The 27991-nt window shown below is 37.1% G+C and overlaps 2 protein-coding genes across 3 annotated transcripts in view; one reads left to right on the plus strand and one right to left on the minus strand.

The window, feature by feature from the left end:
• cp110 (centriolar coiled-coil protein 110) overlaps nucleotides 1-11493 on the plus strand; it is a 12196-nt gene extending 703 nt beyond the window's left edge. Inside the window, exons 2-11 of the mRNA XM_002663843.7 lie at nucleotides 5-143; nucleotides 976-1080; nucleotides 1617-2973; nucleotides 3427-3503; nucleotides 6735-6869; nucleotides 7571-7660; nucleotides 8030-8113; nucleotides 8270-8386; nucleotides 10387-10451; nucleotides 11258-11493. Coding sequence (XP_002663889.4) covers nucleotides 9-143; nucleotides 976-1080; nucleotides 1617-2973; nucleotides 3427-3503; nucleotides 6735-6869; nucleotides 7571-7660; nucleotides 8030-8113; nucleotides 8270-8386; nucleotides 10387-10451; nucleotides 11258-11390 — 2298 coding nt within the window. The 5' untranslated portion in view covers nucleotides 5-8 and the 3' untranslated portion in view covers nucleotides 11391-11493. The remainder of the gene's footprint in view (nucleotides 1-4; nucleotides 144-975; nucleotides 1081-1616; nucleotides 2974-3426; nucleotides 3504-6734; nucleotides 6870-7570; nucleotides 7661-8029; nucleotides 8114-8269; nucleotides 8387-10386; nucleotides 10452-11257) is intronic.
• A 14444-nt stretch (nucleotides 11494-25937) lies between these two features.
• The window catches only part of trappc10 (trafficking protein particle complex subunit 10), a 32307-nt gene continuing 30253 nt past the window's right edge, over nucleotides 25938-27991 (minus strand). The window contains exons 23-24 of one of the 2 annotated variants that reach the window (XR_012387412.1): nucleotides 27276-27947; nucleotides 25938-27213 (exon numbers count right to left, since the gene is read on the minus strand). Coding sequence is in view for 1 of the 2 variants with exons in the window: in XM_073917205.1 (XP_073773306.1) it covers nucleotides 27712-27947 (236 nt within the window). In the remaining variant the exon portion in view is untranslated. Of the gene's footprint in view, nucleotides 27948-27991 lie in introns of both variants that reach the window. The other variant, XM_073917205.1, reaches the window with a different exon arrangement.

A 27991-nucleotide genomic window follows, 5' to 3' on the forward strand; every position in this document is an offset into this window, starting at 1 on the left:
TTAGAGTTATGGAGAGTTATGAAGACTTCATACAGAGATGTTATAATAGTAATAATGATGATGAGGCTGAAGATGAGCCACACACACCTTTAACTACGTCATCTCTGATTGTGTTTCATGGAGCTTGTATTCTTCCTCCTGTGGTAAGAAAATCATTATATTTATATAAACTCATACACACACTTTTATGTCAACAGTTGGATTTTTAATGTTTGTAATGAATTTTAAGGCTCAAAAAGCCTGCATTTGCTTGAACTAAAGTACAGCAAAATCAGTAAAAATGTTGAATATTTTTACTATTTAAAATATCATTTTTCTATGTAAATTTATATTAAAATGTAATTTATTTCGGGGATTTCAAAGCTGAATTTTTAGACATGTTTATATAGCACATTTCATACACAATGGTAATTCAAAGTGCTTTAGATGAACAAGAATAAAAGATACAAGAAAATAAAAATTATTACTAACAGATAAAAACATTTTAGGCTCTGGAAAGGCGCTATATAAATAAAACGTATCATGATTATTATTATAAAAATGTGTTAAGGCTGGTTATAAAGGAATGAAAGCCATGGTGGGATCTGTCTGATGTAGCACAGTGCTCATTCAGTAAAGGCACAGCTAAACTGATGAGTTTTAGCATAATTTCTCCAGTCATATGGTCCTTCAGAAATTATTTTATTGTTAATTTGATGATCAGTCTTTTTTTAATTATTTTTGTAAACATTTTATTATATTAAAAATTTATTAACAGCGGAGTAATTGTTTCAGGATTTTTTTATGAATAGAAAGCTCAAAAAGTCAGTAAAACAATACAAATAAATTAACATTATACACTACACCATTCGATAGGCAGTGCAGTGTATAATAACAAGAGGCTCAACACATTAAAAACCTTACTGCTGTAAAGTGTTGCGATAGTGTAGATGTGTGTGTGTGTGTACGCTGATGTGTGTGTGTTGTGTTGACCAGCTGAATGAGCAGCAGAGAGTCGAGATGAGGACATTGAGAGACACAGCAGTCAGTCTGATGACGATGAAGAGGAGGAAGAGGGGAGAGGAAGAGTCTCAGTCCAGCGTGAGTTCGCTTGCAGCCTTCATCATGCATTACGATTTCCTCAACCTGACTGAGGCTTGATCTCTGTCAGAACTTGCAGGGCTTTGTCATCTTTGTTTATTAGTGTAGCTCTGCAATGAACAGCACATTGCATAACCTTGTTACCTGTATAACCAGCAAGAAGGTCTCTGGTTTAAGTCTGGGCTGGGTCAGTGTGTGTTTCTGTGTGGAGTTTGCATGTTCTCCCCGTGTTGGTGTGGGTTTCCTCCGGGTGCTCCGGTTTCCCCCACAGTCCAAACACATGCGCTATAGGGGAACTGATCAACTACACTGACTGTAGTGTATGAGTGTGTGTGTGAATGAGAGTGTATGGGTGTTTCCCAGTCCTGGGTTGCAGCTGGAAGGGCATCCACTGTGTAAAACATATGCTTGAATAGTTGGCGGTTTATTCCGCTGTGGTGACCCCTTTAATAGAGACTAAACTGAAAATAAAATGATTGAGTGAATATGAGTATATCCATTTGGTCGTCACGTCTCCTGTTTCTGTGTGTTTTCAGTTTGCAGACGTGAGCATCAGCCATGCTGAACAGAACACCACCATCACAGACAGTGACATCATCACCTCAGCTCCTCCCGCTCTGCTCACATGTCACCCTCTGACGTCAACAGCTCATGATGACCGATCAGCCAATCAGCTGCGAGCTTCTCCAGAGGACCAATCACTGGACAGCACCCAGATCACGGTCCTGTTTGAGGGCGTCGGTCACAAGAACGACAGGTCACATGATGCGCTTGACAGCCAGACGGCGATGATGTCATCAGGGTACGTAACCAATGACAACACAGACCTCAGCTGGATGGAGGCAGCCGCTGTTCGCTCCCAGCTGACTGCCACAGGAAGTGACATCATCAGCCACGCTCCAGTAGATGGAGCAATCCTAGAAGCGGAAGCTGATGAGGTTTCACCACTAAAAATGGCCGATGACCTGACAGACGCTGATGAAGGCCCGTATCGCATGAGTCTTCAAAACCTCCTGAAGAAATCCCAGGAGTACCGGCGGCGGCAGCGTCTCCTGCGCACGCAAGCTAAAGCGCTGAAGCCGTCCGCAGACGAGCACAGCCTGTCAGACAAAGAGAACGAGGAGCTTCCCAAACACATCTGGAAGACGGAGCTCAGGAAAGTCAGAGAGAAGAAGAAGGAGAAAGCAGATCTTATACACACAGACGTCTTCAACCAAACCAACACACACACCGCTAATCATGAAGACATCAGCGCTGTGTTTACTGCACTTCCTGTTCCAGCTAAACCTCTGTATGGCTCCAGAATGAAGCCGCTCAGTGTGTCCAGATCGCACTTAGCAGTGGATGATAAGTATGCAAATATCCCCACGCCGCAGTTCTGCTCGAGCCCGGTGCGCTGTAAGAAAGGAGGCGGGGCTTCTGCTCGCGTTCAGAAAGCTTTGAGCACATCTGATCTGAGATCAGTGAATGATGGAGGATTAATGCAGACACAGCAGATCACACAGCTGGAGCTCAACCTGTCCAGCCTCAAAACACTGATCTCAGACCTGGAGTCCACACTCACGCTCTCACACGCCGACCAATCAGACAGCCTGGCTTATAACTGCGTCAAACGAATCGTCACGTTCGGTGGAGCAGTCCAGCAGGAGGTCATCGCAGAGGATTGTGGGATTGAGAAGCAGACCTCGCCTGTGGGCGTCCTCACCGATAACAGTAATCAGAGAACACATGCTGATGGTGAAGGGAGCTCTCTGATTGGCTCATCTTATGATGTCGACGCCCCCTCCAGCTTGTGGAGTCAGCTGACCCCTGAGGTCGGAGGTCACGAGGGCGTGTCCCGGGTCAAGCGGAGGCTGCTGATGAATGAGGAGACGCACTGCAGCCCGAGCACAGGTACAGCAGTGCCATATGATGATCACTGAAATATTACAGCCTACTGATGTGTTCTGATGTGATGTCTGACTGTTGTAGCTGTGTAATAACTCTGATCATTCAGCGGAGTGATATAGAGCTGTAATGCGCTCTAAACCTGCCGGAACTACTTTAGCTGTACCTTTATCTGACAATATTCTAACACCTGAGAGTGACCATCAGCCAATCAGAATCCAGCAGTCAATGAAATTAATTGATGACATCAAAATTATTTAAGCATTTAGACTTGCATACTCCGCCCCTCAAAAGCCACACCCACTTTACAGCTTCCAATCAACAGCTGACTCTAAAATCAAACTCCACACGAGATGTTTTCTTTTGATAATCTGTTTGGTTCTGATGTGGATCACTGACGGAACTGAAGACATGCAGCTGTATGTGATGTTCAGTGATGAAACACTCTCTTCTATTCAGCAGTTCTGCAGATGCAGGAGGATCACGTCACATTTCTGATGGAGGAAGAGCGCAGACAGCAGCAGGAACTACTGCAGGTGAGCATCAATGTACCGTTTAATTAGTGCAAAGTAGTTTGGAAGCACATAAATAAATGAGCAAATTAGTGTTTTGGTGAACTGTTCCTTTAAAAGTGGAAATGTGGATAGTTCCCATAAAAATAAAAGCTTATTCACCCTGAAGTACTTACAAAGGTTGTCAATATGGCTGAAAACTCAAATTTTAATTTCTTTTTAATATATACAAAGCTGGAATTATGTTAAAATTACAAAGGCAGTAATTAATATTACAGAAAAAAGTGCTGTATTACCTGCAGTGCCCACAAGAGGGTACAAGCAGCAACCCTTCACTCTGCCTTGTGAAGCTAATAGAGGAATTATTGAAACTGCAATTCATCAACTGGCCACTGGGGGCTGGCATCAAAACTGAGCACTCTTCCATTGAGTTCAATGTTAAAATGTTTTACATCCTGGTTCAATAACAGATTTGGGTGTATATAGCTAATATTACCCTACGTCAACTATCTGGGGTCAATTTGGATTTGTAACTCACTTGTTTATTCCCAGAGATGGGTTGTGGCTGGAAGGGCATCCGCTGCGTAATAAGTTGGCGGTTCATACTGCTGTGGCAACCCTGATTAATAAAGGGATTAAGCCAACAAGAAAATGAATGAACTCACCTGTTTAATTTATATAGAGCTTTAAATTTAATTCGTGTGACAGCCTGGTCTCTCCTGCTCTCGTCACATCACCTCAGCTGATTCTGGTTGATTGTAGCTGCTGAACTTGCTGTATTTATCATATTTGTGGTTTTGTTTTATGTGGCTTTACACAGTCTACTGCCATTTGAGATTATATCTTACAATTATCAGATGAAATGGCATGCTGTGCTCGTAACTGTGCTCAAACTATTCAAGTCTGACTTCTATTTTCTTAGTGAGTGAAATTCTTACGTCATGTTATCTACAGTATAAATGTATTTGTTTTATTTTAGATCATTTATTGATTATTTATAGTTTTATTTAGAACTTGAATTCTCTAGCTCTGCCCATGCCCCGCCTCTTTGTCCATTTTCGGTTACCCCTGATTGATGCATGGACAAATTAGCTATGGTTTGCCCCGCCCACTTGTAGCTTCATTTGTGCTCTTCCGAAACACACACACACACACACACTACATGCATATTTTTTACCCTGGTATTTATTTATTTATTTTATTTTTTTAATAAATTTGAATACTCAATTAACAAATAAACATACTATGAAAGTCACTGGTTTTCTGCATTCTTCATAATATCTACTTTAGTGTTCAACATGAAAAAGAAACTCAGACAGGTTTGGAACAAGCAAGCAGAGAGTAAATGATGGCAGAATTGTAATTTCGGGGGAGCTGTCCCTTTAAATATATCCCTGATTAAAGATAGTGATTGGTCGGGGTCAGTAATGATTTATTCTCCGGTCAGACTCTCCTTGGACTCGGCAGAAATAAATATGAATATTATTTCATTGCTGGCTACTGTAGAGAGCGTCCTCACGAGTGTCTCCTTCAGGTCCTGTAGCCGCCGGTGTCCCGAAGTCATTAATTACTGTGTGTAATGTATGCGCTCTTGAGGCTTTAATGAACACACACTGTTTTACATGAGCCTGTGTGTGTGTGTGTGTGTGTGTGTGTTCACTGAGAGAATTCAGTCATTCGCTGATATGAAGATTCTGATTATCATCTGTGCAGATATTCAGAAACATGCTCAGTGAACATGCTTGTTTATCTGAGACTCAATGCTGAAGTCAGATATTCTGCTGTGGTCATGTGTGTTACGTGCCGGACCGGCTGTCTTTGTTGTGGTCTCTTTAACCCGCCCAATGCCAGTTCAGCCAATTGCATTTCAGCACTGCGGGTTGCCAGATGGTGGAAAACAGCGCATATCATTCATTCAGTCAGGAAGACTCTCAAAGCATGCGTCTGTGACTGAAATGCGCCCTCTGGTGGACAGTAGCAGACTCTGTAGTGAGACGCAGATTCAGAGTTCCACATGAGGTGATTAATTAGCTGATAATATAAATATCAGGAGTGTGAACATTAGGTGAGCAGGTCACATTGTAACCCCGTGTCCTAACAACACGCTACATGATGAGATACACAGTGATGAGCAATTTGGCTGTTTGCAGCAGGAGAAACAGGACAGAAATGTAAACACAGACATTCAGAAACACAGAATAGAGCACTCACTGCACTCCAGCACAACACTGAGCTTTATACTCTAATGAACACAGATTAAAGCTCTTAACATGATTAAATGTAGATGCTGGATCACTGATATGTGTTGGTTTGCAGTTCTGAAGTTCAGTGTCAGACGCTTTATTGTATTCTCCAGATCTGAGCTGAACTGTCTGCTGCTGCTGTCAGTAGTGTGCTGATAAATGTCCTGTCAGACTCACATCATCAGCATTTAACACTGAATACAGCACATGAGCTGAACCTGAACATTCTCAGTTTTCTGTTGTTCAGCTGTGAGAAATAGAAACCATTTCTGATATATCAGTTTAACACTCTCAGTCCTCTGCAGAGCTCATTTTGACATTGAAATCAGTAAAGTCATGTGATGTGGCGTTTGCAGCATGTGATGGTGTTCTCGATTTATTAAAGTGTCGTAGATTCATTTATGCTTTTAAAAGTGTGAAAGAGCCTCGGCCTCATGCTTAAAAATGGAAGGGCATGCACTGTGTAAAACATACTGGAATAGTTGGTGATTCATTCCGCTGTGGCGACTCCTGATGAATAAAGAGACTACGCTGAAAGAAAATGAATGAACATTTATATAAATATAAGCAGATCTCTTCACCTTCATGTGACCTTTTATTTAACCCTCTCTCTCTCTCTCTCTTTAAAATATATAAGAGCTGTTTGAATATAAGACAGTTCTTAATTGTTGCTGTGTTTTGTGTTTTGACTGTTCATCAGATCAGAGTCGTCTTGTAGAGCAGAGCTTTATTTCCACATCTAGAAGACTGTGCTGAATCTGTCTGCTCTGCTCTGTGTTTCCATCTAAGATAAACCTGTTTTAGCTGAGCTGATTCTATTATTTCTGCTGGATTTATGTGTGTGTGTGTGTGTGTGTGTGTGTGTGTGTGTGTGTGTGTGTGTGTGTGTGTGTGTGTGTGTGTGTGTGTGTGTGTGTGTGTGTGTGTGTGTGTGTGTGTGTGTGTGTGTGTGTGTGTGTGTGTGTGTGTGTGTGTGTGTGTGTGTGTGTGTGTGTGTGTGTGTGTGTGTCAGTCTCTAGCGGAGCGGTACCAGTTTCTGCGGAGTGTGTCCTTCCCGTGTCCCAGTGCAGCCTCACGTCTGGAGGACACGCCGACCTCCATCCTCGCCTCATCTGTCTGCACACACACTGAGCTCACAGACGCCCAGGTAACACACACACACACACACACACACCTGATGAACAGCACACACTCACCTGATAAATAGCACACACCTGATGAACAACACACACACACACACACACACACACACTGAGCTCATAGACGTGCATGTAACACACACACACCTGATTAATTGCACACACCTGATGAACAACACACACTGAGCTCACAGATGGTAACAATCAGTCTCACACACTCACACGATGAGCAACATTCACAGATGTGCACAAATTTGTGTGTGTGTGTGTGTGTGTGTGTCTGTCTGGCTGTGTGCATGTACAGATGTTGTGGCTCCCTCTGCTGGCTGCAAAGGTGAAGTGTGTGTGCATGTGTGTGTTATTTATCCTGTGTGTGCGTGTGTGTGTGTCTGTTATTAAATGTCTGTGTGTGTGTGCATGTGTTGTGTCTCCCTCTACTGGCAACAGCAGTGAAGTATATGTGTGTTATTAGTCTGTGTGTGTGTGTGTGTGTTATTAATTGTTGTGTGTTTGTTATTAAATGTGTGTGTGTGTGTGTGTGTGTGGGTTGTGGCCATGAGGTTTTGTTTTCCGTGTGAATATATGCAGATGTTGTGTCTCCCTCTACTGGCCGCAGTGGTGATGTGTGTGTTATTAATGACGAGTGTGTATGTGTGTGTGTGTGTGTGTGTGTGTGTGTGTGTGTGTGTGTGTGTGTGTGTGCGCGCAGGTGTTGTGTCTGGCTGCAGTGGTGAAGGGTTTTCTGACTCGTCGTCTCCTGCGCACTGAACGCGTCTCTCACATCATCAGGACCATCAAGGTGGATCTGCTGCTGCTCTTCACACATCATCATCACTCCACTGATGCTCAAACACAGATGATGATGATGCTTGATTTTGTCTTCATCTTTATTTGACACTTTTATTTGATATAACGCTCTACAGTGATGTATTAGTGCAGAGACATTAGATTAATCAGCACTGACGACTAAACTGGCGAGTGCAGATCATGTCATGGCTGAGGAAACACACACATGTCAATCATACTCAGACAATCACTCTGTGCAACTAACTGAAGATGATTTACTTTGTTATTAACTTTATTAGCTGTTATTCACAGCCTGTGCTGCATGTTGTGTTGTGTTGTGTATGTGTGCACAGATGTTGATGTGTGTGTTGTTGTGTTTCAGGACACACAGATGTTCCTGCAGTCGTTCCAGTCGTCTGTCAGCTGCAGGAATGATGTGATGCTGCAAGAGCGCATCACACTGCAGGTCAGAGACCACACACACACACACACACACACACACACACATCAAGCACACACATGTAAGAACCCACACGCATGCACATACACACGTTGATGGTGCCCCTCTCTCTCTCTCTCTCTCTCTCTCTCTCTCTCTCTGTGTGTGTGTGTGTGTGTGTAGCTGCGTTCTGCTCGTCTGGAGCTCCACCAGCTGATGTTCATCTCCAGCTCTTGTGAACAGATGCAGATGATCCGACAGGACCGAGAGCTGAGGCGAGAGCGCAGAACACACACGCACGTGAGCGCTGCATCTACTGCGTCTGTCTTCTACATGAACTACTGTGATATTAGTCACACACACACACACACACACACACACACACACACAGTGTGACTCTTCTTCTGTTCAGCAAACCTGTGAAGTACAGCAAAGACTGCACAGATCTGACAGAGTTCAACTCTTAAATGAGGGATTTCTCTGTCAATATATGTTCAAATCTCGTTTCTTCCTCTGAACTTTAGCATTGTTTCTTCAGTCACATGATCCTTCAGAAACCACTCTGACATGCTGATTTGATGATCCAGAACTCCAGAGTTCAGATGAATGCCATTTGGTGTTTCCTCTTGTCTGTAGGCTGGAATGGGGTTTTATAGTGACGATGAGTTCTTTCATTGCCTTTAAAGTGAGCTGCACGATGAATGGTATTATGATCACGGTAACGATATCTGTAGCCCACGATCAATAATTAAATACCGTCGCCATTTTACAGTATAAACATCAAGCTGTAATTTTAATGGCCGGAGTTTATGAACTGATCACAAGCATGCGGTGGCTGTGTCTAGACTGCAAGTGTTTATTGGAGGAATGCAGTGTTGGTCAGGTTGCCTTTGCTCCTGTTCAGTCCAAACTTCCCAAGATAACACAACAAACCTCATTACCACCTTAAAAGCCACCACAAAGTGTCTGTCATGAGTGGGTTGATGAGCTCAGGAGAGTTCTGCTTTGTGTTTTTCTATGCATTACTAACATCACTAAACTGTTTTATTAGTTGACCAACTATTTGTGGAGATTCAGCAGAACCGTTTGCCAGTCATAGACAGAAGAGGCTGTATTATACTGTTTTAATGAAGAAAAAAGCCCATTGTGGCCCTGTTCAAGCTGGTATTGACGTCGTTTTCATCAATCTGATGCAACTTTTATTATTTACAAGAAAAGAAAATGTAATTAAAAGTTTTACATCAATTAAACTCAATTTATACAAATTCTAAATTATTTCATGTATTAAATAATAAAAAAATAACAAATTTCCTTTATTTCAGATTAGACCGTGCACTTCATTCTGTTTTACAGTTTTAACATGTATATATGCTTCTTTAAAATTACATTCGTTTAACAAATATTTTAGCACATCGAAAGTAATTTAAATGACGTGTCTTTTGATTAAAAGCTTCATGCAAAGGATCAGGAGTTGATCGTGCACAGCAAAAACAGCCGTTATCCAGCACATGCACCGCTCTCATGCCACACTTCTGAGGGGAAATTCATGTCTGAGTGCTGCTTTAAATAAAATAAAATGACTAAAAGCAGATTAAAGACTTTACATGTCAAATAAAACATTCACAAAGGTGTATCTTACGCAGAAACACCAATCGACGGCGCTGCTTTCAGTTTCCAAATCATCAAGCAGATTTAAATAATCTAATTTTTCACCATCGCGCTTCATCTTTCACCGTGGTTTTTACTGTAATTTGACGCTTTTTTGCAGTTCTCTGTGTTCTGTGTCCTGATTGGCTGTAGAGCAGTGTTAATCCAGGTCTCCTGAACAGTACAGAATGCGTTCAGTTTGCCAGATTAACATTACTCTTTGCCCGTTAGCTGTGTGAGTTCCAACAAGGATGCAAAATGTCCACAGCAAGACCATCATAAAGGGGGTCACCGGCTGGATGTGCCGCGCCACGCGGTGTCATGCAGTTTATAAATGTAAACATGAGTTATATTAGGATACGCACACCAGCACATCTTATTGAACATCATTTATTTTCATCACCAATTATCAGTTTCTCAAGCAGTTTGTGATGCATTTCTGAAACAGGAGATGAGCCCCTGCTCTAATGCGCCACCTGGCTGGAGAAAGACTCAAAGATTAATCTAGAGTGAAGAAATGAATCTATGCCCAGCTATAATAGATATATATATATTTCTATAATTATAGGTGGGCATAGATTAATTCTGGAGAGTTTTTGTCTTTTGTTGAATTGTGTGTTTGTGTTCAGTCATGGGGATTATCTGTGTTTCAGCCTAAAGGGAAGCTGTCTCTGTCTGACGCCACCAGAAAAGCCCTGGAGCGCAAGAAACTGCTCCGGTGAGTCTCCATATATATATCTGTATATCTCATATTCAATAATCAGCATATCCTGATGATCAACATGCACAGTGCTGACATCACGAGCACTGCAATCTGCGTAACAGCTGATTTATTCACACAACATTTAGACATTAATCTGGCCTGACATTAAACAAGAGTACTTTATTGCTTTTGTTCATGAACTCTTCACAGAAAAGGTTCATTTATTAACAATTCATTTAAATAAAGTCAGTGTAATGACGACTACACAAGCATTTAGTAATCTTAGATGATGTAGACGGTGCTTTTAAAGATCATTTGGTGATATTTGAGCTGAATTTATCCGCTAAAAAGCATTTAAAAGTGTTTACGTGTGGATTGCTGTAGCAAAGTAATGCTCTACCACTCTGAGTTTACCTAATGTAAATGAATAAATAAATGTTGCTGAGCTATATCTGTCCAAGCACCACATGTGGAATCTACATTTGAGGCTTTTGTATGATTTAGTTTTTCATTAATGCTTTGTTTAGACTGTAATATTATGCTTTATGAGTATCATAAACGCTCCCACAGGCTGTAGAGGGACAGTAAATGTGTTTTAATATTTTACTCTTCTCACATAACAACAAACAACGGTGGTAAAATATGGATTTACATCGATATACAGTCTTTTCTGATTAGATTAGAGTTTTGTGGTAAAGCAGTTATGTAAAGGTGATGTGTGTAAACTTATTTGGCACTACAGGTCCATATCAAGACCATTCCTGAAGCTTTCATCATGGTATCGAGTATTAATCACTGCAAAAACATGTGTGTGTGTGCAGGATGCAGCAGAGGTCAGCTGACAGGAAGCGGTTATCTCCATCCACTGAAGAAAAGTGGAAACTGGTGCCAAAAATCTGCCGCGTCTCCAAGAAGAAAACGCCGACACGCGGAGCTCCATCCCATTTGTATTGACCTTTATTTAGTGCTTTTATTTATGATGTTTTTATGGCAGCGCTGCCTTCATTGCTCACTGGTTTTCTTTCGTTGCACACTTTAATAAACGGTGCTAATCACTGCTGTGTTTCGGCATTTTGTCATCAAACCGTTTTCCTCTGATGTGGATGTGAGAATTGCAGGAAAGTTACTTTTAAAGAAACCCACTACAATCTTGCGTTACTTTAACACATTCCGTAACTTCATTCTTACATTTGTTGCGCAGTTTGCAACGTTGATAAACTCAAAGTCGTACTCATATTAGGGTTTTTGTGTGTGTTTGCATAAAACTACATGAATAATGTGGTTTATGTTTACAATATGCACCAATTTTTAGCCATAAACTTTTCCAAAAGTTCATAAAGTTTTTGACCCGATTTTTTTTTTTTACTTTTAACATGGAAAAGTCGTTTTTTTTTACGGAAAGTCGAACAGCTCAAAAACTCAAAAATTTGAACTTTTAACATGGAAAGTCGTTTTTTTTACGGAAAGTCGAACAGCTCAAAAATTTGAACTTTTAACATGGAAAGTCGTTTTTTTTATGGAAAGTCGTTTTTTTTACGGAAAGTCGAACAGCTCAAAAACTCAAAAATTTGAACTTTTATCATGGAAAAGTCGTTTTTTTTACGGAAAGTCGGACGGGTCAAAAACTCAAAAATTTGAACTTTTAACATGGAAATATGTTTTTTTTACGGAAATTCGAACAGCTCAAAAACTCAAAAATTTGAACTTTTAACATGGAAATATGTTTTTTTTTACGGAAAGTCGAACAGCTCAAAAACTCAAAAATTTGAACTTTTAACATGGAAATATGTTTTTTTTTACGGAAAGTCGAACAGCTCAAAAATTTGAACTTTTAACATGGAAAAGTCGTTTTTTTACGGAAAGTCGAACAGCTCAAAAACTCAAAAATTTGAACTTTTATCATGGAAAAGTCGTTTTTTTTACGGAAAGTCGGACGGGTCAAAAACTCAAAAATTTGAACTTTTAACATGGAAATATGTTTTTTTTTTACGGAAATTCGAACAGCTCAAAAACTCAAAAATTTGAACTTTTAACATGGAAAAGTCGTTTTTTTTACGGAAAGTCGAACAGCTCAAAAACTCAAAAATTTGAACTTTTAACATGGAAAAGTCGTTTTTTTACGGAAAGTCGAACAGCTCAAAAACTCAAAAATTTGAACTTTTAACATGGAAAGTCGTTTTTTTTACGGAAAGTCGAACAGCTCAAAAACTCAAAAAATTTGAACTTTTAACATGGAAAAGTCGTTTTTTTTACGGAAAGTCGAACGGCTCAAACTCAAAAATTTGAACTTTTAACATGGAAAGTCGTTTTTTTTACGGAAAGTCGAACAGCTCAAAAACTCAAAAATTTGAACTTTTATCATGGAAAAGTCGTTTTTTTTACGGAAAGTCGGACGGGTCAAAAACTCAAAAATTTGAACTTTTAACATGGAAATATGTTTTTTTTACGGAAATTCGAACAGCTCAAAAACTCAAAAATTTGAACTTTTAACATGGAAATATGTTTTTTTTTACGGAAAGTCGAACAGCTCAAAAACTCAAAAATTTGAACTTTTAACATGGAAAAGTCGTTTTTTTACGGAAAGTCGAACAGCTCAAAAACTCAAAAATTTGAACTTTTAACATGGAAAGTCGTTTTTTTTACGGAAAGTCGAACAGCTCAAAAATTTGAACTTTTAACATGGAAAAGTCGTTTTTTTTACGGAAAGTCGAACGGCTCAAAAACTCAAAAATTTGAACTTTTAACATGGAAAAGTCGTTTTTTTACGGAAAGTCGGACGGCTCAAAAACTCAAAAATTTGAACTTTTAACATGGAAATATGTTTTTTTTTTACGGAAATTCGAACAGCTCAAAAACTCAAAAATTTGAACTTTTAACATGGAAAAGTCGTTTTTTTTACGGAAAGTCGAACAGCTCAAAAACTCAAAAATTTGAACTTTTAACATGGAAAAGTCGTTTTTTTACGGAAAGTCGAACAGCTCAAAAACTCAAAAATTTGAACTTTTAACATGGAAAGTCGTTTTTTTTACGGAAAGTCGAACAGCTCAAAAACTCAAAAAATTTGAACTTTTAACATGGAAAAGTCGTTTTTTTTACGGAAAGTCGAACGGCTCAAACTCAAAAATTTGAACTTTTAACATGGAAAGTCGTTTTTTTTACGGAAAGTCGAACAGCTCAAAAACTCAAAAATTTGAACTTTTATCATGGAAAAGTCGTTTTTTTTACGGAAAGTCGGACGGGTCAAAAACTCAAAAATTTGAACTTTTAACATGGAAATATGTTTTTTTTACGGAAATTCGAACAGCTCAAAAACTCAAAAATTTGAACTTTTAACATGGAAATATGTTTTTTTTTACGGAAAGTCGAACAGCTCAAAAACTCAAAAATTTGAACTTTTAACATGGAAAAGTCGTTTTTTTACGGAAAGTCGAACAGCTCAAAAACTCAAAAATTTGAACTTTTAACATGGAAAGTCGTTTTTTTTACGGAAAGTCGAACAGCTCAAAAACTCAAAAAATTTGAACTTTTAACATGGAAAAGTCGTTTTTTTTACGGAAAGTCGAACGGCTCAAACTCAAAAATTTGAACTTTTAACATGGAAAGTCGTTTTTTTTACGGAAAGTCGAACAGCTCAAAAACTCAAAAATTTGAACTTTTAACATGGAAAGTCGTTTTTTTACGGAAAGTCGAACAGCTCAAAAATTTGAACTTTTAACATGGAAAAGTCGTTTTTTTACGGAAAGTCGAACAGCTCAAAAATTCAAAAATTTGAACTTTTAACATGGAAAGTCGTTTTTTTAACGGAAAGTCGAACAGCTCAAAAACTCAAAAATTTGAACTTTTATCATGGAAAAGTCGTTTTTTTACGGAAAGTCGAACAGCTCAAAAACTCAAAAATTTGAACTTTTAACATGGAAAAGTCGTTTTTTTACGGAAAGTCAAACAGCTCAAAAACTCAAAAATTTGAACTTTTAACATGGAAAAGTCGTTTTTTTTACGGAAAGTCGAACAGCTCAAAAACTCAAAAAATTTGAACTTTTAACATGGAAAAGTCGTTTTTTTTACGGAAAGTCGAACGGCTCAAAAACTCAAAAATTTGAACTTTTAACATGGAAAGTCGTTTTTTTTACGGAAAGTCGAACAGCTCAAAAACTCAAAAATTTGAACTTTTAACATGGAAAGTCGTTTTTTTTACGGAAAGTCGAACAGCTCAAAAATTTGAACTTTTAACATGGAAAAGTCGTTTTTTTACGGAAAGTCGAACAGCTCAAAAACTCAAAAATTTGAACTTTTAACATGGAAAGTCGTTTTTTTAACGGAAAGTCGAACAGCTCAAAAACTCAAAAATTTGAACTTTTAACATGGAAAAGTCGTTTTTTTACGGAAAGTCGAACAGCTCAAAAACTCAAAAATTTGAACTTTTAACATGGAAAGTCGTTTTTTTTACGGAAAGTCGAACAGCTCAAAAACTCAAAAAATTTGAACTTTTAACATGGAAAAGTCGTTTTTTTTACGGAAAGTCGAACGGCTCAAAAACTCAAAAATTTGAACTTTTAACATGGAAAGTCGTTTTTTTTACGGAAAGTCGAACAGCTCAAAAACTCAAAAATTTGAACTTTTAACATGGAAAGTCGTTTTTTTTACGGAAAGTCGAACAGCTCAAAAATTTGAACTTTTAACATGGAAAGTCGTTTTTTTTACGGAAAGTCGAACAGCTCAAAAACTCAAAAATTTGAACTTTTAACATGGAAAAGTCGTTTTTTTACGGAAAGTCGAACAGCTCAAAAATTTGAACTTTTAACATGGAAAAGTCGTTTTTTTACGGAAAGTCGAACAGCTCAAAAACTCAAAAATTTGAACTTTTAACATGGAAAGTCGTTTTTTTTAACGGAAAGTCGAACAGCTCAAAAACTCAAAAATTTGAACTTTTAACATGGAAAAGTCGTTTTTTTACGGAAAGTCGAACAGCTCAAAAACTCAAAAATTTGAACTTTTAACATGGAAAAGTCGTTTTTTTACGGAAAGTCGAACAGCTCAAAAACTCAAAAATTTGAACTTTTAACATGGAAAAGTCGTTTTTTTACGGAAAGTCGAACAGCTCAAAAATTTGAACTTTTAACATGGAAAAGTCGTTTTTTTACGGAAAGTCGAACAGCTCAAAAACTCAAAAATTTGAACTTTTAACATGGAAAGTCGTTTTTTTACGGAAAGTCGGACGGGTCAAAAACTCAAAAATTTGAACTTTTAACATGGAAAGTCGTTTTTTTAACGGAAAGTCGAACAGCTCAAAAACTCAAAAATTTGAACTTTTAACATGGAAAAGTCGTTTTTTTTACGGAAAGTCGAACAGCTCAAAAACTCAAAAAATTTGAACTTTTAACATGGAAAAGTCGTTTTTTTACGGAAAGTCGAACAGCTCAAAAACTCAAAAATTTGAACTTTTAACATGGAAAAGTCGTTTTTTTACGGAAAGTCGAACAGCTCAAAAACTCAAAAATTTGAACTTTTAACATGGAAAAGTCGTTTTTTTACGGAAAGTCGAACAGCTCAAAAATTTGAACTTTTAACATGGAAAAGTCGTTTTTTTACGGAAAGTCGAACAGCTCAAAAACTCAAAAATTTGAACTTTTAACATGGAAAGTCGTTTTTTTACGGAAAGTCGGACGGGTCAAAAACTCAAAAATTTGAACTTTTAACATGGAAAGTCGTTTTTTTAACGGAAAGTCGAACAGCTCAAAAACTCAAAAATTTGAACTTTTAACATGGAAAAGTCGTTTTTTTTACGGAAAGTCGAACAGCTCAAAAACTCAAAAAATTTGAACTTTTAACATGGAAAAGTCGTTTTTTTTACGGAAAGTCGAACGGCTCAAAAACTCAAAAATTTGAACTTTTAACATGGAAAAGTCGTTTTTTTTACGGAAAGTCGAACGGGTCAAAAACTCAAAAATTTGAACTTTTAACATGGAAAGTCGTTTTTTTTACGGAAAGTCGAACAGCTCAAAAATTTGAACTTTTAACATGGAAAGTCGTTTTTTTACGGAAAGTCGAACAGCTCAAAAACTCAAAAATTTGAACTTTTAACATGGAAAAGTCGTTTTTTTACGGAAAGTCGAACAGCTCAAAAATTTGAACTTTTAACATGGAAAAGTCGTTTTTTTACGGAAAGTCGAACAGCTCAAAAACTCAAAAATTTGAACTTTTAACATGGAAAAGTCGTTTTTTTACGGAAAGTCGAACAGCTCAAAAACTCAAAAATTTGAACTTTTAACATGGAAAAGTCGTTTTTTTACGGAAAGTCGAACAGCTCAAAAATTTGAACTTTTAACATGGAAAAGTCGTTTTTTTACGGAAAGTCGAACAGCTCAAAAACTCAAAAATTTGAACTTTTAACATGGAAAGTCGTTTTTTTACGGAAAGTCGRACGGGTCAAAAACTCAAAAATTTGAACTTTTAACATGGAAAGTCGTTTTTTTAACGGAAAGTCGAACAGCTCAAAAACTCAAAAATTTGAACTTTTAACATGGAAAAGTCGTTTTTTTTACGGAAAGTCGAACAGCTCAAAAACTCAAAAATTTGAACTTTTAACATGGAAAAGTCGTTTTTTTTACGGAAAGTCGAACRGCTCAAAAACTCAAAAATTTGAACTTTTAACATGGAAAAGTCGTTTTTTTTACGGAAAGTCGAACGGSTCAAAAACTCAAAAATTTGAACTTTTAACATGGAAAGTCGTTTTTTTTACGGAAAGTCGAACAGCTCAAAAATTTGAACTTTTAACATGGAAAGTCGTTTTTTTTACGGAAAGTCGAACAGCTCAAAAACTCAAAAATTTGAACTTTTAACATGGAAAAGTCGTTTTTTTACGGAAAGTCGAACAGCTCAAAAATTTGAACTTTTAACATGGAAAAGTCGTTTTTTTACGGAAAGTCGAACAGCTCAAAAACTCAAAAATTTGAACTTTTAACATGGAAAAGTCGTTTTTTTACGGAAAGTCGAACAGCTCAAAAATTTGAACTTTTAACATGGAAAAGTCGTTTTTTTACGGAAAGTCGAACAGCTCAAAAACTCAAAAATTTGAACTTTTAACATGGAAAAGTCGTTTTTTTACGGAAAGTCGAACAGCTCAAAAACTCAAAAATTTGAACTTTTAACATGGAAAAGTCGTTTTTTTACGGAAAGTCGAACGGGTCAAAAACTCAAAAATTTGAACTTTTAACATGGAAAAGTCGTTTTTTTTACGGAAAGTCGAACAGCTCAAAAACTCAAAAATTTGAACTTTTAACATGGAAAGTCGTTTTTTTTACGGAAAGTCGAACAGCTCAAAAATTTGAACTTTTAACATGGAAAAGTCGTTTTTTTACGGAAAGTCGAACAGCTCAAAAATTTGAACTTTTAACATGGAAAAGTCGTTTTTTTACGGAAAGTCGAACAGCTCAAAAACTCAAAAATTTGAACTTTTAACATGGAAAGTCGTTTTTTTACGGAAAGTCGAACAGCTCAAAAACTCAAAAATTTGAACTTTTAACATGGAAAAGTAGTTTTTTTACGGAAAGTCGAACAGCTCAAAAACTCAAAAATTTGAACTTTTWACATGGAAAGTCGTTTTTTTTACGGAAAGTCGAACAGCTCAAAAACTCAAAAAATTTGAACTTTTAACATGGAAAAGTCGTTTTTTTTACGGAAAGTCGAACAGCTCAAAAACTCAAAAATTTGAACTTTTAACATGGAAAGTCGTTTTTTTTACRGAAAGTCGAACAGCTCAAAAACTCAAAAATTTGAACTTTTAACATGGAAAGTCGTTTTTTTTACGGAAAGTCGAACAGCTCAAAAACTCAAAAATTTGAACTTTTAACATGGAAAGTCGTTTTTTTTACGGAAAGTCGAACAGCTCAAAAATTTGAACTTTTAACATGGAAAGTCGTTTTTTTTACGGAAAGTCGAACAGCTCAAAAACTCAAAAATTTGAACTTTTAACATGGAAAAGTCGTTTTTTTACGGAAAGTCGAACAGCTCAAAAACTCAAAAATTTGAACTTTTAACATGGAAAGTCGTTTTTTTACGGAAAGTCGGACGGCTCAAAAACTCAAAAATTTGAACTTTTAACATGGAAATATGTTTTTTTTTTACGGAAATTCGAACAGCTCAAAAACTCAAAAATTTGAACTTTTAACATGGAAAAGTCGTTTTTTTTACGGAAAGTCGAACAGCTCAAAAACTCAAAAATTTGAACTTTTAACATGGAAAAGTCGTTTTTTTACGGAAAGTCGAACAGCTCAAAAACTCAAAAATTTGAACTTTTAACATGGAAAGTCGTTTTTTTTACGGAAAGTCGAACAGCTCAAAAACTCAAAAAATTTGAACTTTTAACATGGAAAAGTCGTTTTTTTTACGGAAAGTCGAACGGCTCAAACTCAAAAATTTGAACTTTTAACATGGAAAGTCGTTTTTTTTACGGAAAGTCGAACAGCTCAAAAACTCAAAAATTTGAACTTTTATCATGGAAAAGTCGTTTTTTTTACGGAAAGTCGGACGGGTCAAAAACTCAAAAATTTGAACTTTTAACATGGAAATATGTTTTTTTTACGGAAATTCGAACAGCTCAAAAACTCAAAAATTTGAACTTTTAACATGGAAATATGTTTTTTTTTACGGAAAGTCGAACAGCTCAAAAACTCAAAAATTTGAACTTTTAACATGGAAAAGTCGTTTTTTTACGGAAAGTCGAACAGCTCAAAAACTCAAAAATTTGAACTTTTAACATGGAAAGTCGTTTTTTTTACGGAAAGTCGAACAGCTCAAAAACTCAAAAAATTTGAACTTTTAACATGGAAAAGTCGTTTTTTTTACGGAAAGTCGAACGGCTCAAACTCAAAAATTTGAACTTTTAACATGGAAAGTCGTTTTTTTTACGGAAAGTCGAACAGCTCAAAAACTCAAAAATTTGAACTTTTAACATGGAAAGTCGTTTTTTTACGGAAAGTCGAACAGCTCAAAAATTTGAACTTTTAACATGGAAAAGTCGTTTTTTTACGGAAAGTCGAACAGCTCAAAAATTCAAAAATTTGAACTTTTAACATGGAAAGTCGTTTTTTTAACGGAAAGTCGAACAGCTCAAAAACTCAAAAATTTGAACTTTTATCATGGAAAAGTCGTTTTTTTACGGAAAGTCGAACAGCTCAAAAACTCAAAAATTTGAACTTTTAACATGGAAAAGTCGTTTTTTTACGGAAAGTCAAACAGCTCAAAAACTCAAAAATTTGAACTTTTAACATGGAAAAGTCGTTTTTTTTACGGAAAGTCGAACAGCTCAAAAACTCAAAAAATTTGAACTTTTAACATGGAAAAGTCGTTTTTTTTACGGAAAGTCGAACGGCTCAAAAACTCAAAAATTTGAACTTTTAACATGGAAAGTCGTTTTTTTTACGGAAAGTCGAACAGCTCAAAAACTCAAAAATTTGAACTTTTAACATGGAAAGTCGTTTTTTTTACGGAAAGTCGAACAGCTCAAAAATTTGAACTTTTAACATGGAAAAGTCGTTTTTTTACGGAAAGTCGAACAGCTCAAAAACTCAAAAATTTGAACTTTTAACATGGAAAGTCGTTTTTTTAACGGAAAGTCGAACAGCTCAAAAACTCAAAAATTTGAACTTTTAACATGGAAAAGTCGTTTTTTTACGGAAAGTCGAACAGCTCAAAAACTCAAAAATTTGAACTTTTAACATGGAAAGTCGTTTTTTTTACGGAAAGTCGAACAGCTCAAAAACTCAAAAAATTTGAACTTTTAACATGGAAAAGTCGTTTTTTTTACGGAAAGTCGAACGGCTCAAAAACTCAAAAATTTGAACTTTTAACATGGAAAGTCGTTTTTTTTACGGAAAGTCGAACAGCTCAAAAACTCAAAAATTTGAACTTTTAACATGGAAAGTCGTTTTTTTTACGGAAAGTCGAACAGCTCAAAAATTTGAACTTTTAACATGGAAAGTCGTTTTTTTTACGGAAAGTCGAACAGCTCAAAAACTCAAAAATTTGAACTTTTAACATGGAAAAGTCGTTTTTTTACGGAAAGTCGAACAGCTCAAAAATTTGAACTTTTAACATGGAAAAGTCGTTTTTTTACGGAAAGTCGAACAGCTCAAAAACTCAAAAATTTGAACTTTTAACATGGAAAGTCGTTTTTTTTAACGGAAAGTCGAACAGCTCAAAAACTCAAAAATTTGAACTTTTAACATGGAAAAGTCGTTTTTTTACGGAAAGTCGAACAGCTCAAAAACTCAAAAATTTGAACTTTTAACATGGAAAAGTCGTTTTTTTACGGAAAGTCGAACAGCTCAAAAACTCAAAAATTTGAACTTTTAACATGGAAAAGTCGTTTTTTTACGGAAAGTCGAACAGCTCAAAAATTTGAACTTTTAACATGGAAAAGTCGTTTTTTTACGGAAAGTCGAACAGCTCAAAAACTCAAAAATTTGAACTTTTAACATGGAAAGTCGTTTTTTTACGGAAAGTCGGACGGGTCAAAAACTCAAAAATTTGAACTTTTAACATGGAAAGTCGTTTTTTTAACGGAAAGTCGAACAGCTCAAAAACTCAAAAATTTGAACTTTTAACATGGAAAAGTCGTTTTTTTTACGGAAAGTCGAACAGCTCAAAAACTCAAAAAATTTGAACTTTTAACATGGAAAAGTCGTTTTTTTACGGAAAGTCGAACAGCTCAAAAACTCAAAAATTTGAACTTTTAACATGGAAAAGTCGTTTTTTTACGGAAAGTCGAACAGCTCAAAAACTCAAAAATTTGAACTTTTAACATGGAAAAGTCGTTTTTTTACGGAAAGTCGAACAGCTCAAAAATTTGAACTTTTAACATGGAAAAGTCGTTTTTTTACGGAAAGTCGAACAGCTCAAAAACTCAAAAATTTGAACTTTTAACATGGAAAGTCGTTTTTTTACGGAAAGTCGGACGGGTCAAAAACTCAAAAATTTGAACTTTTAACATGGAAAGTCGTTTTTTTAACGGAAAGTCGAACAGCTCAAAAACTCAAAAATTTGAACTTTTAACATGGAAAAGTCGTTTTTTTTACGGAAAGTCGAACAGCTCAAAAACTCAAAAAATTTGAACTTTTAACATGGAAAAGTCGTTTTTTTTACGGAAAGTCGAACGGCTCAAAAACTCAAAAATTTGAACTTTTAACATGGAAAAGTCGTTTTTTTTACGGAAAGTCGAACGGGTCAAAAACTCAAAAATTTGAACTTTTAACATGGAAAGTCGTTTTTTTTACGGAAAGTCGAACAGCTCAAAAATTTGAACTTTTAACATGGAAAGTCGTTTTTTTACGGAAAGTCGAACAGCTCAAAAACTCAAAAATTTGAACTTTTAACATGGAAAAGTCGTTTTTTTACGGAAAGTCGAACAGCTCAAAAATTTGAACTTTTAACATGGAAAAGTCGTTTTTTTACGGAAAGTCGAACAGCTCAAAAACTCAAAAATTTGAACTTTTAACATGGAAAAGTCGTTTTTTTACGGAAAGTCGAACAGCTCAAAAACTCAAAAATTTGAACTTTTAACATGGAAAAGTCGTTTTTTTACGGAAAGTCGAACAGCTCAAAAATTTGAACTTTTAACATGGAAAAGTCGTTTTTTTACGGAAAGTCGAACAGCTCAAAAACTCAAAAATTTGAACTTTTAACATGGAAAGTCGTTTTTTTACGGAAAGTCGGACGGGTCAAAAACTCAAAAATTTGAACTTTTAACATGGAAAGTCGTTTTTTTAACGGAAAGTCGAACAGCTCAAAAACTCAAAAATTTGAACTTTTAACATGGAAAAGTCGTTTTTTTTACGGAAAGTCGAACAGCTCAAAAACTCAAAAAATTTGAACTTTTAACATGGAAAAGTCGTTTTTTTTACGGAAAGTCGAACGGCTCAAAAACTCAAAAATTTGAACTTTTAACATGGAAAAGTCGTTTTTTTTACGGAAAGTCGAACGGGTCAAAAACTCAAAAATTTGAACTTTTAACATGGAAAGTCGTTTTTTTTACGGAAAGTCGAACAGCTCAAAAATTTGAACTTTTAACATGGAAAGTCGTTTTTTTTACGGAAAGTCGAACAGCTCAAAAACTCAAAAATTTGAACTTTTAACATGGAAAAGTCGTTTTTTTACGGAAAGTCGAACAGCTCAAAAATTTGAACTTTTAACATGGAAAAGTCGTTTTTTTACGGAAAGTCGAACAGCTCAAAAACTCAAAAATTTGAACTTTTAACATGGAAAAGTCGTTTTTTTACGGAAAGTCGAACAGCTCAAAAATTTGAACTTTTAACATGGAAAAGTCGTTTTTTTACGGAAAGTCGAACAGCTCAAAAACTCAAAAATTTGAACTTTTAACATGGAAAAGTCGTTTTTTTACGGAAAGTCGAACAGCTCAAAAACTCAAAAATTTGAACTTTTAACATGGAAAAGTCGTTTTTTTACGGAAAGTCGAACGGGTCAAAAACTCAAAAATTTGAACTTTTAACATGGAAAAGTCGTTTTTTTTACGGAAAGTCGAACAGCTCAAAAACTCAAAAATTTGAACTTTTAACATGGAAAGTCGTTTTTTTTACGGAAAGTCGAACAGCTCAAAAATTTGAACTTTTAACATGGAAAAGTCGTTTTTTTACGGAAAGTCGAACAGCTCAAAAATTTGAACTTTTAACATGGAAAAGTCGTTTTTTTACGGAAAGTCGAACAGCTCAAAAACTCAAAAATTTGAACTTTTAACATGGAAAGTCGTTTTTTTAACGGAAAGTCGAACAGCTCAAAAACTCAAAAATTTGAACTTTTAACATGGAAAAGTAGTTTTTTTACGGAAAGTCGAACAGCTCAAAAACTCAAAAATTTGAACTTTTTACATGGAAAGTCGTTTTTTTTACGGAAAGTCGAACAGCTCAAAAACTCAAAAAATTTGAACTTTTAACATGGAAAAGTCGTTTTTTTTACGGAAAGTCGAACAGCTCAAAAACTCAAAAATTTGAACTTTTAACATGGAAAGTCGTTTTTTTTACAGAAAGTCGAACAGCTCAAAAACTCAAAAATTTGAACTTTTAACATGGAAAGTCGTTTTTTTTACGGAAAGTCGAACAGCTCAAAAACTCAAAAATTTGAACTTTTAACATGGAAAGTCGTTTTTTTTACGGAAAGTCGAACAGCTCAAAAATTTGAACTTTTAACATGGAAAGTCGTTTTTTTTACGGAAAGTCGAACAGCTCAAAAACTCAAAAATTTGAACTTTTAACATGGAAAAGTCGTTTTTTTACGGAAAGTCGAACAGCTCAAAAACTCAAAAATTTGAACTTTTAACATGGAAAGTCGTTTTTTTACGGAAAGTCGGACGGCTCAAAAACTCAAAAATTTGAACTTTTAACATGGAAAAGTCGTTTTTTTTACGGAAAGTCGAACAGCTCAAAAACTCAAAAATTTGAACTTTTAACATGGAAAGTCGTTTTTTTAACGGAAAGTCGAACAGCTCAAAAACTCAAAAATTTGAACTTTTAACATGGAAAGTCGTTTTTTTTACGGAAAGTCGAACAGCTCAAAAACTCAAAAATTTGAACTTTTAACATGGAAAAGTCGTTTTTTTTACGGAAAGTCGAACAGCTCAAAAACTCAAAAAATTTGAACTTTTAACATGGAAAAGTCGTTTTTTTTACGGAAAGTCGAACGGCTCAAAAACTCAAAAATTTGAACTTTTAACATGGAAAAGTCGTTTTTTTTACGGAAAGTCGAACGGGTCAAAAACTCAAAAATTTGAACTTTTAAATTGGAAAAGTCGTTTTTTTTACGGAAAGTCGAACAGCTCAAAAACTCAAAAATTTGAACTTTTAACATGGAAAGTCGTTTTTTTTACGGAAAGTGGAACAGCTCAAAAACTCAAAAATTTGAACTTTTAACATGGAAAAGTCGTTTTTTTACGGAAAGTCGAACAGCTCAAAAATTTGAACTTTTAACATGGAAAAGTCGTTTTTTTACGGAAAGTCGAACAGCTCAAAAACTCAAAAATTTGAACTTTTAACATGGAAAAGTCGTTTTTTTTACGGAAAGTCGAACAGCTCAAAAACTCAAAAATTTGAACTTTTAACATGGAAAAGTCGTTTTTTTTACGGAAAGTCGAACAGCTCAAAAACTCAAAAAATTTGAACTTTTAACATGGAAAAGTCGTTTTTTTTACGGAAAGTCGAACAGCTCAAAAACTCAAAAATTTGAACTTTTAACATGGAAAGTCGTTTTTTTTACGGAAAGTCGAACAGCTCAAAAACTCAAAAATTTGAACTTTTAACATGGAAAAGTCGTTTTTTTACGGAAAGTCGAACAGCTCAAAAACTCAAAAATTTGAACTTTTAACATGGAAAAGTCGTTTTTTTACGGAAAGTGGAACAGCTCAAAAACTCAAAAATTTGAACTTTTAACATGGAAAAGTCGTTTTTTTTACGGAAAGTCGAACAGCTCAAAAACTCAAAAATTTGAACTTTTAACATGGAAAAGTCGTTTTTTTTACGGAAAGTCGAACAGCTCAAAAACTCAAAAAATTTGAACTTTTAACATGGAAAAGTCGTTTTTTTTACGGAAAGTCGAACGGCTCAAAAACTCAAAAATTTGAACTTTTAACATGGAAAAGTCGTTTTTTTTACAGAAAGTCGAACGGGTCAAAAACTCAAAAATTTGAACTTTTAACATGGAAAAGTCGTTTTTTTTACGGAAAGTCGAACGGCTCAAAAACTCAAAAATTTGAACTTTTAACATGGAAAAGTCGTTTTTTTTACGGAAAGTCGAACAGCTCAAAAACTCAAAAATTTGAACTTTTAACATGGAAAGTCGTTTTTTTTACGGAAAGTCGAACAGCTCAAAAATTTGAACTTTTAACATGGAAAGTCGTTTTTTTTACGGAAAGTCGAACAGCTCAAAAACTCAAAAATTTGAACTTTTATCATGGAAAAGTCGTTTTTTTACGGAAAGTCGGACGGGTCAAAAACTCAAAAATTTGAACTTTTATCATGGAAAAGTCGTTTTTTTTACGGAAAGTCGAACAGCTCAAAAACTTAATTTGAACTTTTATCATGGAAAAGTCGGACGGGTCATAAACTAGTGAATTTAAAGTAAAAATCTCCTTTTCCATGTTGAAAGTTGGTCCAGTTTTTGACCCATCTGGGTTTCCATATCAGCTGTTTCTGCATGTAAAGGGTTCTGTGTTGCAGGAGCGTGTCGTCATGCTCCACATTAGCTCTGTGTGTATGTACGTTTCAGCAGCAGGTCTCAGTTAAGCACACTTCAGAAGCAGGAACAGGCCGCGGTGTCGCGCTGCTCTGCATTCAGAATGGAGCAGATTTAGTTTTCAGGTTTCAGACTCATTTAACTGAACTGATCCGTCTGTTAAAGATGTCGGCGAGCTGCTAGAGAAGCCTGACTGATGGAGGCATCTCCAGTTATTATGAAGCCAGAAGCGCTGTAAGAGAGAAGAAGGAGACAGCAGAGCTCTTTTTAAAACATCTGTATATTTGCCGTAGTTTAATGCGTACATATTCTTTATTTAAATAATCTAAATACAATCTGTGATGTTGATCGGTCATTTACACACAGCTGCTGACGCTGCTCCTCCAGTCCACAACCGCAGGAAATCCACCAATAAATAGAGGCCGACGCTCCGCACGTGTGACCGCATGATCATGTGACGACACACACACACGCATGTTTCTCAGGCCGGACACACAGAACACACACGAGACCAGGACCAACAACACACACACACACACACACACACACACACAGACTTTCAGCAAGCACACACAGCGCTCATATTTCCCCCAGATTGTGTCGTGAGTCTCGTCTGAAGCTCCAGAATAATGATGAAGTAATGGCCTGTTCCTGTGTGAGCATCATCTACAGTCTGACAATAATCTGGGCAGTGGAGCTGCTGAGCAGATCTTCATTGTGATCCAGATTTACGGCTGTGCAGTAGTGTAAAGGCTCTCGATGATTTATTCAACATTTGACACTGTTATTCCCGTCACCTGATGGGTCAGTCGCTCTGGCTGCAGGTCCGGCGTCTCTCGCTGATGTTCTCTGCTCATCATGCAGACTCAGACTCTCTGCAGTGAAATATGAGGTCTGAATCAGACGCCACCGCCGTTTCCTGTCTGAGCCGTCAATCATGTGATGTCAGCTGGAAGGGGCGTGTCCAAACACACTGTCCACCAATGAAGTCACACAGTGATGGCGTTTCCCTGGAAACCTTCAGCTCCCAAATAAAAATAAAGAGTTTTAATCCAAATCCCACAATCCCCGGCGAGAGGAAGATGATGATGATGATGAAGAGCGACTGTGTGTTCAGCAGAGGAGCTGCTCAGACCAGACCTGCAGACCACTGATCAACAGCAGGGGCCGCGCGCACACACACACATGCACGCTACAGCAGATGAACACACACACACACACACATACAACCCCACACACACTACAGCAGATGAACACACACACACACACACACACACAAACACAACCAAACACACACACACGCAGGCACAACCACATACAAACGCACACCTAGTACAGCAGATTTTCACACTCAAACATACACACACACACACACATACAACCACACTGCAGCAGATTCACACACAACCACACACACACACACATACATACAGCCCCGCACACACTACAGCAGATGAACATACACACACACACACACACACACACACACACACACACACACACACAACCCCACTACAGCAGATGAACACACACACACACACTACAGCATGAACACACACAACCACACATGCACACACACACACACACACACAACCCCACTACAGCAGATGAACACACAAACACACACACGCGCACAACCACACTACAGCAGATAAACACACACACGCACACAACCACACACAGTAGACACACACTCATACTACAGCAGATCAACACACACACACACACACACACACACACACACACACACACACACACACACACACGAGCACAAACATAAGCACTCTCACACTTGTGCACACATTATCACACACATTTATTACTGTAACACACACTCATGCATCTCACAGACACAATCACACACTCTCTTACACACACACACACCTGAGTGTGTGGAGGAGGGGCTGCAAGGCATTATGGGATGTGTGTGTGTGTGCGCGTGCGAGTCGTCACATGAAGGCTCCAGTCACTGGTGTCCATGAGTGAGCCGCCGCGTCTCTCGTCCAATCAGAGCGCAGACAGAGGGCGGGGCGTGTGGTCATGTGACGTTGATCTCCAGCTGGTGGTGGTCCGCGGCGGGCAGGACCCTCACCTGTCGGCTCTGCGTGCTGCTGAACACCTGAGCGGGGCCCAGAGCCTGCCGGCGGGGCATGGGGAGCCCCCGGGGCCCGTCACTGCTGCTGCACACACTGCTGCGGCTGCGCACACTCGCAGAGTCACACTCCTCCACACCGCGCTCCACCACCGACACACTGTCGCTCTCCACACACGAGTCTGCAGAGACACACACACACACACACACACACACATTACTGCCC

Source organism: Danio rerio, chromosome 11 (genome assembly GCF_049306965.1).
Source record: "Danio rerio strain Tuebingen ecotype United States chromosome 11, GRCz12tu, whole genome shotgun sequence".
NCBI lineage: Eukaryota > Metazoa > Chordata > Actinopteri > Cypriniformes > Danionidae > Danio > Danio rerio.